General features: G+C 43.8%; 1 protein-coding gene across 4 annotated transcripts; it reads left to right on the plus strand.

The window, feature by feature from the left end:
* Window positions 1-47: 47 nt before the first annotated feature.
* Window positions 48-11,398, plus strand: clk2b (CDC-like kinase 2b). Of its 4 annotated transcripts, none has more exons than XM_081696225.1 (13): window positions 48-240; window positions 1,353-1,564; window positions 2,009-2,258; window positions 4,640-4,730; window positions 5,322-5,388; window positions 5,523-5,639; window positions 5,792-5,958; window positions 7,378-7,472; window positions 7,832-7,961; window positions 8,080-8,162; window positions 9,736-9,815; window positions 10,175-10,242; window positions 10,561-10,728. In XM_081696225.1, exons 2-13 carry the CDS (start codon window positions 1,353-1,355, stop codon window positions 10,575-10,577), a joined length of 1,377 nt encoding a protein of 458 aa, XP_081552351.1. In that variant the 5' UTR covers window positions 48-240; the 3' UTR covers window positions 10,578-10,728. The 4 variants fall into 4 exon arrangements, with proteins under 4 accessions (XP_081552351.1, XP_035387067.1, XP_035387069.1 ...); XM_035531174.2 differs by having other exon boundaries at window positions 49-240; window positions 10,175-10,265; window positions 10,561-11,398; XM_035531176.2 differs by having other exon boundaries at window positions 49-240; window positions 4,643-4,730; window positions 10,175-10,265; window positions 10,561-11,398.
* Window positions 11,399-11,429: the final 31 nt, after the last annotated feature.

The following is an 11,429-nucleotide window of genomic DNA, read 5'->3' on the forward strand; positions in this document are numbered from 1 at the left end:
GGATTATAACTTTAACAACTGTGTTCTACACTAATGCTTAGCAAAATGGCCATTCCGGGAGGTCTGTGAGCTCTTCTGTAAGCGGGGCTATCGTTAGAAGTGAAGTAGATGCACATCCTGGAGGAGAGGCGTTTATTTAGCTAACGCTACTTAGCAAGACGTTTAACTCAAAGAGCTGCAGAGAAAAACGTCAGCACGGATTTCCTTTGGGATAAGCGTACAGGCCTCGCTGCTAAAACGGTAAAGGAAGTCCTTCAAATTGAAGATTAAGCCAATTCTCCAGACCTTTGCAATCTTTGCCCAAGTCACCGACGGGCTGTGCTATCGCTAGCTAGGAGGATTCACCGAATAGCTCCCTGTATTGATGGTAGCTAACCTAGCTGTTTATCAATAATTAATTAGTTCTTTGACATAGTTAAACGTCCGGTTTAAACGCTAGCTAGCGTTAGGTAGGTTAATCTGTTACGACAAAGGCAGAGTAAAAGTGATTCAACATGTTCACACCCATCACAAGACGCCGGTTTTCAGCTTTAACTTTTTAGCTTTCAGTCAGCAGTTGCAGTTAGCTGTTAGCTAGCCTAGCTCGTGTTGTGTCGTTACTATTCAAGGAAGTGAATAAACTAGAGGTAAGGCAAGTTTATTTATATAGCAAACTAGCTAGCTATCGCTTTTCTTACACAGTGGCAAATCAAAGGTCTTTAATATCTCCGCTCACGATTTAGTGCATTTGGGTTTGTCTGTTTATCGAAAGCTTAGGTAGTTGGGTAACGCTCCTTGTTTCGTATAAAATTGCTAATGCTATCTTCATGGATGGTTAGCGAGGTAGCCGATAGGTAGGTTGTTATGTAGCTAGCTAAGTGGCTAATGAAATGTGCAAGGCTGACATTTTAGCCAGCTAATGTTTGCGGGAGAAGCCTTCAGATTTCCCCGCTAGAGCTAACATATCTGGGACTCCTTCAGCTCTACAAGCTGATAGGAAGCCTTTCAGATGAGAGGTGAAACGTCTTCATGAACCAAAAAGAAGTCCAGTTACTTTCAACTCAACCACTTAAGACTATCAAGATCTGGATGACTGAAAACCTACATCCATACATACCCCGTACACCCATACATACAGTGTTAGATAGAACTAATTGATAGTGTTATTTGGTAGAACTCTGCAGTAAAAAACAATTATCTATGTCTCACTTTGTGTTTGAACCTGAACATAAGCAGATCTCAGTTTCTCTGTCCTTTCCACCTGTGTTGTGGTAGACCTTCGAAATGCCTGGTGGTGTTATATCAACAGCACGTTTCCAAAGAGTGATCTCTTTATAGACAAATATGTGTGATCATTCTGCTCCCTTTGGTAGATGCCTTACTCTCTTCGTTACCCGTCTCCTGAGCGGAGCGGTCATGGAAGTTACTGGCACCAATATGGAAACTGTAAGCGCCGGTACAATTGGAGGACTCGGCCCCGATCTGTGTCACCAGGATATCGGCGGGACAGGAGTGCCAGCTGGGAGCACAGAGCTCAGAGAGAGTGGCAGGAGCCAAGAGAAAACAGCTACCAGCAGTCCAAGAGGTGTGTGTGTGTGTGTGTGTGTGTGTGTGTGTGTGTGTGCTGTGTACGCATGTGTGTAGTTACACATGCACAGGCACATCCACCTTCTCTTAGGTGTCTCCCTGTGAACTTCACTCAGGATGGTTTTAACTACAGATAGAACAATAGTGACTTTCACTGCTAATGACTTCGATGATGAATACCTTACCTGCTTGTCTGTTGGTAATGCAGGAAATTTGTCATCTCGCATTAGATGTGGATAAAATGGTTTTGAATGATTATGCACCATCTAAGTTGACTGTGGCTGAACAGTGTAACTACTTTCATGATGGAAATTTTAGGTTCAGTGGTATTTATCTCATATATGTTTCACTGCTACTGTCCAAACTCCTGGAAAGTGTTATGGGTATAACTGTGTGCGTGCGCTTGTGTCTGGGTGTCGTGTGTGCGCACTGCTGACTGCAGGCTTCCTGAACGGCATTATTATGGCGATGAGTGGTTGCAGTACAGCTGTTTGGATCGAGGCATGATGAGCAGCTACTACACCCGCAGTAGCTTCACCTGCCGTTTCCATGACTATGGCCGTGAGCCTGACCACCGAGGGGAGCGTTGGGAGCGAGGAAGCAGACCAGGACACAGACGCAGACCCAGGAGAACCAGGACAAGAAGGCGCTCTAGAAGGCGCTCCCGCAGCCAGAGCCAGCCTTCATCATCGGTGAGAACCTTTTAGTCCTCCTCTTCCTCACTAACTCCTCTAACCCTTTTAGTCCTCGTCTTCCTCAGTAAATCCTCTCTCTGCAGGATACTCAGTATCATCTCACTTTCTTTTTATTTTCTACCTTCCTCTCACTAGATATATTAAAAAATGTAGCAAGGTACGCACAGTTTCCAGAGAAACAGGATGTTCTAGGCAGACGTCCTTCAGAGCTCTGAATTTCCATATGAAAAATTAGATGTTTATATCATAACATTCATTCCATGGGGTTCTAAAGTTCCAAGAGTGTATGTCAGTTATTTTTCTTTGTTTCCTCATGTTGCCATAGCTACAACTAGCAATGCAAACGGATATTAAGTGTCCATTAGTATTAAAATACCTGGACCCTCGAAACGACAAATCCTTAATTCTGATGGTCTGGAGGTGTTCAACAAAACCATCAGCAAGCCTCTCGGTTTCTCCAGTGTAAAGCTGATTACTAATAGAGATCTCTCACAGTGACGTATGAGGAGGAATGGCTGATGAAGATTCATCCTTTAATGGTACTGATTTTAGTGGCTGTGTTAATAATAATAATAATAATAATAATAATAATATAATAATAATAATAATTTTAATTTATATAGCACCTTCCTCAAGCTCAAATGTACATGTAGCACATATAGAGTGGTTGCAGGATACAATAGCACAGTTATTATCTGAATGGTCATTTATCTCACTTTTAACAAGCATGCTGTTGCACATTTTGTGCTAACTCTCCTATGCACTTACACTGAGCTACACTGAGTGCAGTTTGTGTGCGTGTGTTTCTATTATGGAACCCCAACCTGGAAAATGAGGCATGCAGATGAATGTGTATTTGTATAACATTTAACAAAGTACATGGCTGAATTTTGCTTGTGTATTTGTAATGTGTGTTTTTGATAAATAGAGTGCTGTGTGTGTGTGTGTGAGAGAGAGAGAGGGAGGGTCAAGTATGTGTTGTTTGTGTGTGAGCATTGAGAATATGTGGGTTTATGTGTGAGTCTGGTGTGTTGGAGAGCATCAAGTGTGTGTATACATTTGTGAGATTAGGGAGAAGTGTGTTGGTGTGTGGTTTTTGTGAAAGAGAGTTGGGCGGGTCTGTGAGTTTAGTGTGTGTATGAAAGCCGTGTGTGTGCGAGAGAGTCAGGAGTGCGTGTGCGCGAGTGCGTGTGCGCGATTGCGTGTGTGTGTGTGTGTGTGTGTGTGTGTGTGTGTGTGTGTGTGTGTAAAAGAGAGATGCTTAAGAAGGTAAGAGAAACCCAGTGAGGTAACAAGATCTCTGGACCGCAGCTCACAGAACATCGACTGGTGTCTGGATTTTCCCAGGAGGTTGTGGGTGTTTAAAATTAGAAGCCACAGCTCTCCCAATCCTCCTCTAGACCTCACTGCCCCCTTCACCTTCTCTGTGACATCTCTCTCTTTTTTATCTCTTTCTTTCTGTTTCTCTTTGTGTTTCTCTCTCTCTCTCTCTCTCTCTCTGTCTCTCTCCGTCTTTCCCGCTAGTGCTGCTCTCTTCCTTCCCTTGTCTGTCTCACTCAGTTGGAAATGTGTGGGTTGGGGAAATGGGGGAGACGACCGTGTACTCCATGTGTGGGGGTTTCTTGGGCTGCCTCTGTTTCTGCCTGTCTGTGAGTAGCTCCTTCTGTTTCTGCTCACAGGCTCTCCTGTTCAGTACTGTATGATCATTTCTGTGCTCTAATGTACCAGTCTGACTGTTTTGCTTGAATGTCCCTCCCTCTCTGTCACCTTCCTTCATCACCGTGAAGAAAAGCTAATGCAGAACGTTTAACACTATATAACAGCTGTATCTCCCTCACTTTCTTTCATATAAGATGTTTGGTTTGTGTTGGATTTTCACTATGTGGAACCCTATCTTGGTACTGAAATGCATTGTTTTTTTGTGACTGTTTATTCAAAAAAATTTTCCCAGTTATTCTCCCAATTCTCCCAATTCCCGCCTCCCCTGTCACGTGACAACTCCCAAGCGTGGAGTGTGCAGTACACCTGCTTCCTAAGAGAGGCACTGCATCTTCCATCCTGCCACCCATGCTGTGGTAAAGGGCTGCTCAGTGCATTCTTCCCTCGTCAGCAAGCACAAACGCAGACCTCCACAACAGTCTGGTGTTACGGTGACAGACCTCCACCACTGGCTAGTGTTGCCGTGACTGACAGGGTAGTGTAATGATGTCCCTCCTACCCAAAGAGCAGTGCCAGTTTGTTCCCTCAGACTCCGGGCTACAGATGGCCTTGTTGTTGCTCAAACCAGTGAACTCTCACTGACAGGGCAAACATTTTTCTGTAAACTTTTCTTAATTACTTTATTTGTGTTTTTGGTCTGTGTGGGTGTCTCGGCCCAGCAGGGTCACAGTCAGATGCGGGCATCAGCTGTACAAGATGACGAGGAGGGTCACCTGGTGTACCGAGCAGGAGACGTGCTACAGGACAGATGTGTGTGGGAGTAGGCCTCTCTCTCCTCACACAGTAGCTAACACTTGCTCACCCACCTAACACGCATACTGGCCTTCATGCATGTTACCATGTAGACAGTAGTTTTCACATATAAGGAGTGTCTCTAGTCTTTGCATGCCGGCTGTGACATTAGTGTTACCATGTAATGTATGTCAGTAGTGCTTTAGCAGGTAGAATGTGTCAGTACTATTAGCATGTAGGGTGTGTTAGTAGTGTTAGCATGTAGTGTATACATAGTGTTACCATATAGGGCTCATTTCAGTAGTGTTGGCATGTAGTTGTGGGTACGTAGTGATAGCGTATAGAGCATGTCAGTAGTGTTGGCACGTAGTGTATGTACGTAGAGTTACTGTATAGAACATGTCAGTAGTGTTGGCATGTGTAGGTACATGGTGTTGCGTAGTATAATAGAGTTCAGATAATTTCCCCAGATGTTTATTTTTCATGATGTTGTCAGGATTCAGGTCCACTTCATTAATGTATTCTCTGATGTGTGCATGTGTGCGTGCATGCATCTGCATGTGTGCACCTGCGTGTGTGTGGGTGTGTGTGCGTGTCCGTCCTGTGCAGATGAGATTGTGAGCTTGCTGGGAGAGGGTACCTTTGGTAAAGTGGTGCAGTGCATCGACCATCACAGGTCAGTTCCAACACACACACACACACACACACCTTACCCCTGCTGTTCATTTCTCCAACTCACTGACTGATCTTCTATCTGATTTTATCTAAGGGATGGTTTTGTCTGACATTGGTAAATGGTTGTGTGTGTAGGGGAGAATCTCGTGTTGCACTGAAGATTATAAAGAATGTGGAGAAGTATAAAGAGGCAGCTCGTCTGGAGATCAATGTCCTGGAGAAGATAAAAGAGAAAGATCCAGAAAACAAATAGTATGTTCAGTCCCAGCCACGCCCAGCTCTTAGCCACACCCAGCTTTCAGTTCCACCTTAATCTGTCCCTGCTGCACAGCTCTAGAATGTGTTATAACTTATGTGGCATTGTCTAATCTTGTGTGCACTGTGTCTCTTGCTGTTTGTCTCAGTCTGTGTGTGCAGATGTTTGACTCATTTGATTATCATGGTCACGTGTGCATCAGCTTCGAGCTCCTGGCCCTCAGCACTTTCGACTTTATGAAGGAGAATGACTACCTGCCATACCCTCTCAATCAGCTGCGTCACATGGCCTACCAGATATGCAGTGCTGTTAAATGTAAGTATGCTCTCACATGCTCTGCGTAGTTGTGTCCAAATGTTTTGAGAAAATTTGGTTTTCACAGTTTGCTGCTTCAGTTTTTCAACACAAATTTTGGTTTTCACAGTTTGCTGCTTCAGTTTTTATGGTGGCAATTTGTATTAATTCTAGACTGTGAAGAGTGATCAGATGAATTGCAATTAATTGCAAAATCATTCCTTGCCATGAAAATTATTTTAATCACAAATATTACTGCATTCCAGCCACTGCGTTTCAGCCCTGCCACAAAATGGCCTGCTAACATCATTTCAGTGATCTTCTCGTTAGCTCGGAAGAAAGTGTTAACAAGGACAAGGCCGCTGATTTAATTAAACCATTTATGGAATCATCAAGAACTTCAAGGAGAGAGGTTCAATTGCAGTGAAGAAGGCTTCATGGCACTCAAGAAAGTCAAGCAAGAACCAGGACCGTCTCCTAAAGAGGATGCAGCAATGGGATCGGGTCACCACCAGTGCAGAGCTTGCTCAGGAATGGCAGAAGGCAGATGTGAGTGTATCTGCACACATAGTGAGGTGAAGGCTTTTGGAGGATGGCTTGGTGACAGGAAGGGCAGCAAAGAAGCCACTTCTCTCCAAGAAAAACATCAAGGACAGACTGACATTCTGCAAGAGGTATAGGGATTAGACTGTTGTAAAGTTATTTTCTCTGATGAAGCCCCCTTCACTTTTTGGGGCATCTGGAAAAATGATTGTCCGGAGAAGAAAGTTGAGTCCAATGTCAATCCAACAGTGAGGCATCCAGAGACCTGGGGTTGCTTCTCCTCCTGGGTTTGCTCAAAGTTTTGCCAGGAATAAGGAATGGTATTAAACCATCCTCCAAGAGCAACTTCTCCCAGCAATCCAGGAGCAATTTGGTGATGAACAATGCTTTTTCCAGCATGACGGAGCACCATGTCACTGGATGTATTTGTCAATAAAACGTTAAAACACTTATTAAATGCTTATAATTGTACTTCACTATACCATATATACATCTGACAAAAGGATCTAAAAAAAACTGAGGCAGTAAATTTTGTGAAAACCAAAATTTTTGTCTGTCTCAAAACTTTTGGCCACGACTATAGGTCCAGCAGGTATGCGCTTGGACTCCTGGAATTCCAGTAGGTATAAGATCAAGCTTCATTTGTAAGGTCAGAATCGTGTAGTGCTGACGTGTGAGATAAGAGTCGTCTGGGTTTTGGCTGCTGGACTCTGGAGCTTTCAGATGTTTCATATCCAGCGCCCTGAGCAAACACGGCCCTGTGTCAAATCCAACTGTGGACAGAAGGGGTCAGTGTTTACAGTAAGGATGAGTGTGTCTCGGGGTTTGTGTAGCTGCACCATGCAGGGAAGCTACCTTATCTGTTGTCATCACCAGAAATTTCCTTTTGCATCACAGTTCTCCATGACAACAAGCTGACGCACACAGACCTGAAGCCAGAGAACATCCTTTTCGTCAACTCTGAGTTTAGCACATTCTACAACGCAGAAAAGGTCAGAGGGCTACCGTTAGATAGAGATGTACAGGAAAAAGTCCTGTAGTGCCTGTGTGTATGTGCTTAGCGTATCTTATTGAGTGGGTGTGTGTGTATATATGTATACATGCAGTGGAATATTTGTGTATTTGCATGTGTGAGTATATATGCATGTGTGTGGTTTGCCTGTATGTCTGTGTGCATGTATAAGCATGCATTTGTGTGTATACATATGTACATACATGGGGGTGTGTGTGTGCGTGTGCGCGTGTGTATGTATATGTATATATATGTGTGTGTGTGTGTATATATATGTATATGTGTATATATGTGTGTGTGTGTGTGTGTGTGTGTGTGTGTGTGTGTGTGTGTGTGCAGAAGCGGCAGGAGCGTGTTTTGAAGAACACAGCTGTGAGAGTGGTAGACTTTGGCAGTGCCACCTTTGACCATGAACACCACAGTGCCATCGTCTCCACCAGACACTATCGGGCCCCGGAGGTCATTCTGGGTAAGATCAGTTATGGGGCGTGTGGTGTGGTGGAGATGGGGGAGGGGGTAATAGGTGGTGTAGAACAGTAAGATGTCTGTCGTTGCTCCTCACCTTTGGCCATGTTGTATGTGAGCAGAGCTTGGCTGGAGTCAGCCTTGTGATGTCTGGAGTATTGGCTGCATTCTGCTGGAGTACTATCTGGGATTCACACTTTTCCAGGTAATGTGCAGGGTGCGGAGGAGCTGCTTTACACAGCCTGTGGGATGAACGTAAAACACCATTCAGATCAGGCAGCTTCTCTCCCCAACCCTAACCCAGTAAACCCTAACCCTATCTCTAACTCTAACCCAGTAAACCTTATCCCTATCTCAAACCATAACGCTAACCCAGTAAACCTATCTCAAACTCTTAGCCTGTTGCTAGCCCTATCCCTGTAAGCCCTATCCCTGTAAGCCCTATCCCTGTAAGCCCTATCCCTGTAAGCCCTATCCCTGTAAGCCCTATCCCTGTAAGCCCTATCCCTGTAAACCCTATCCCTGTAAACCCTAACCCTAATCCTAACCCAGTAAACCCTAATCATAATCCTGTGTGGATGGAAAATGCTGGAAATTCACTAATTTACTAATAGGATGCAGAATGCTTTTGCTTCATATTTTATGAATCTTGATACTTTAATCCTGTCCAAATAGGATTTATCAATGGGACAAAACATTTGTCTCTTCAGTGATGAAAGCGATGATTACTACAGGATGAGTGTGCAGTGGTTGTGTTCAGAATAGCCTTCTAAATACTACTACTACTACTACTACTACTACTCCTACTACTACAACTACATATTACTACTACATAATACTACTGTTACTACATATTACTACTACATAGCACTAATCTAGGCTCTTTCAAATACAGACAGTATTTTGCATTTTCTAATTACTTGGATGTCTGCAGCACTTTGAATATAAACATTTTCAGTTTAACAGGACTTAACATTAATATTGTTTAACATTAACACTGGAACTCGGTTGCAACTAAGTTAGCAGGGTGACGTGAGTTAGCTGAGTGAGGTCTGTTAGGTGAGGCGTGTTAGCTGATTGAGGTGAGTGAGGTCAGATAAGTGAGAGAGTTTAGTGAGGTGAGTTAGCTGAGTTAGGGGAGTTAGTTGAGGTGAGTTATCTTAGGTCAGGTAGCTGAGTGAGGTGAGGTAGTTGAGTGAGTTAGGTAACATTCATTCGGCATGTAACGTTTTAACCCTGTCACAGGAGTACCACATGCCTACATACTCAGGATGGTGCTAAATCTGTTACATTTAAGTAGCATTTAATATGTCCAGAATATATTTACATTTACGGCATTTAGCAGAATATATAAGAATTTGGCTTGCAAACCCATGTCTGTGCAAGAAGGAGCATAATTGGCAGTACAGCTGCATAACTTAATGAAGAAGCTGTGTATTAAATATCAAATAAAAATTTTAAACGCAATTGCACTACTGGCCCATATGTGTCCTTCATATGCATTTGAACATGTCTGTGACCTTCAAACATGTTTAAACATGATTGTGTGTTTGTGTGTGTCCTTGCCAGTGCTTGTGTTCAAGGTGGTCGTCATGTCTGTCCTTGAGCTTTTCATGTTTGTTTATCGTGTGTGTGTGTGTGTGTGTGTGTGTGTGTGTGTGTGTGTGTGTGTGTGTGTGTGTGTGCATGTGCGTGTATGTATGTGTTTGTGGTATATCCATTGGTGTTTGTGGTGGAGGTGTGTGTGTGTTTAACTTTCAGTATTTCCTTGTTTTCAGACACATGATAACATGGAGCACTTGGCCATGATGGAGAGAGTACAAGGACCGATTCCCTCCAAAATGATCCGCAAGACCAGGTCCCCTTCCCTCTCTCTCTCACACACACACACACACATATACATAGACAGTCCTAGTCACATCGACATTTATTTTCTTTATTTAACATACAATAAAAACACCAGTAAGAAAGTAAAAGGAAACTAATGTTCTGGGTTAACCCTGACCCTGATGTTCTGGGTTAGCCCTGACCCTGATTTGCAGCTCATTAGTGTGTTATAGTTACAGTTCAAGGATAAGTATGTGTGTATGCGTGTGTGTGCGTGTGTGTGTGTGTGAGATGTAGGCAGGGTGTGTGTGTCGGATTGTGTGTGTTTAATGTGGGAAGGGTGTATGTGATGTAGGGGGTATGTGTGTGATGCTTAATGTTGTCCTGCAGGAAGCAGAAGTACTTTTACCGAGGGAGGTTGGATTGGAATGAGAATTCCTCAGCAGGAAGATATGTCCGTGAGAACTGTAAACCTCTACGTGTGCGTATATATACACACACACACACACACACACACACACACACACACACACACACACACACACACACACTATAAGGATGCGAACAGCAACAGCAGTGCGTGTTTGAGAGTTCAAAGCAGGTCAAAAACACATCCAGCAACTTTAAAATTCCAGCTTCTAATGGGTCATAGTGAGTGGTTTTAGTTCTGCTAAAAAAGCATCTTTAGTGTGAACTAAAAGTGTATAAGATGCTAGCATTGTCATTAGTGTGTAAGACTTTTCTCCCTCCCTCCCTCTCTCTTTCTGTCCCCAAAGAGATATGTGCTGTCTGAAGTGTCTGACCACCACCAGCTGTTTGACCTGTTGGACGGGATGTTGGAGTTTGAGCCAGAGCAGCGACTCTCTCTCTCCTCCTGCCTGCACCACGCCTTTTTCTCCTCTCTTCAAGAGGGCCAACGTTCCTCCTACATCAACCGTGACGTTAGCCGGTGACCTCCAGCCTTTGTCTCACGCCGATGACCTTTGTGTCTTCTGTCTGTCTCGTCTGTCTCTCCCTTCCTGTCCTTCGTGAGACACCCGCCTTCTTTGCTCCTCCTCTTTCTCATGGCCTCCACACTACAGGAGAGGAGGTAATCCCACAGATCTGGTTGAGAATGGGATGGACTCGAATCCTTGAGCGAGACTCAAGACTGTAGGTTGGTAACGGTGGATGTGAGGCTTTTCTGTTTTGTTTGCTACTTGTACATCTTAACTGAGTGCAGTGCTGGTTGTTCAGTGGTGCAGTCTTAGACCGGCTCCTCCCTCTTCCCTGAGGCCCAGTCAGGCTGAAGTTTGCCACATCAGCTTGACTATCCCCTCATACACTGTTCTTTGTTTGACAGCTCAACTGTACATTATGTATGGGAGTTGGAGAGAGAAGCCTTCAGCATCCTTCTACAGTTTACGACCGTGTTCACAGAGCCATACACACAACCATGCTCAAATCTCTCAACCCTGAGTCTAGTTGCATCTTTTGTATAGGTATAATTTAGGAATATTTGACGTGTACATACTCACAGATTTGCAGTATTTATTTTAAACAGCTGTTTTTGTATGAAATGACATGTATATGTAAATACTGCAAAAGTGTCTCTAATAAAATTATTTTTCTTTGTTTTTTGTGTTCACACAGCAGATTTTTTTTC

The sequence above is a fragment of the Electrophorus electricus genome, chromosome 14 (genome assembly GCF_041902795.1).
Source record: "Electrophorus electricus isolate QZ-2024a chromosome 14, ASM4190279v1, whole genome shotgun sequence".
Classification (NCBI taxonomy): Eukaryota; Metazoa; Chordata; class Actinopteri; order Gymnotiformes; family Gymnotidae; genus Electrophorus; species Electrophorus electricus.

Excerpts from the sequence above, each read along its gene's own strand:
- clk2b (XM_035531174.2), top strand. The coding sequence starts at position 1,353 with ATGCCTTACTCTCTTCGTTACCCGTCTCCTGAGCGGAGCGGTCATGGA. Across the intron at positions 5,640-5,791 it reads AAAGATCCAGAAAACAAATA|TCTGTGTGTGCAGATGTTTG; the intron begins GTATGTTCAGTC and ends TGTTTGTCTCAG. Across the intron at positions 8,163-9,735 it reads TGGGATTCACACTTTTCCAG|ACACATGATAACATGGAGCA; the intron begins GTAATGTGCAGG and ends CCTTGTTTTCAG.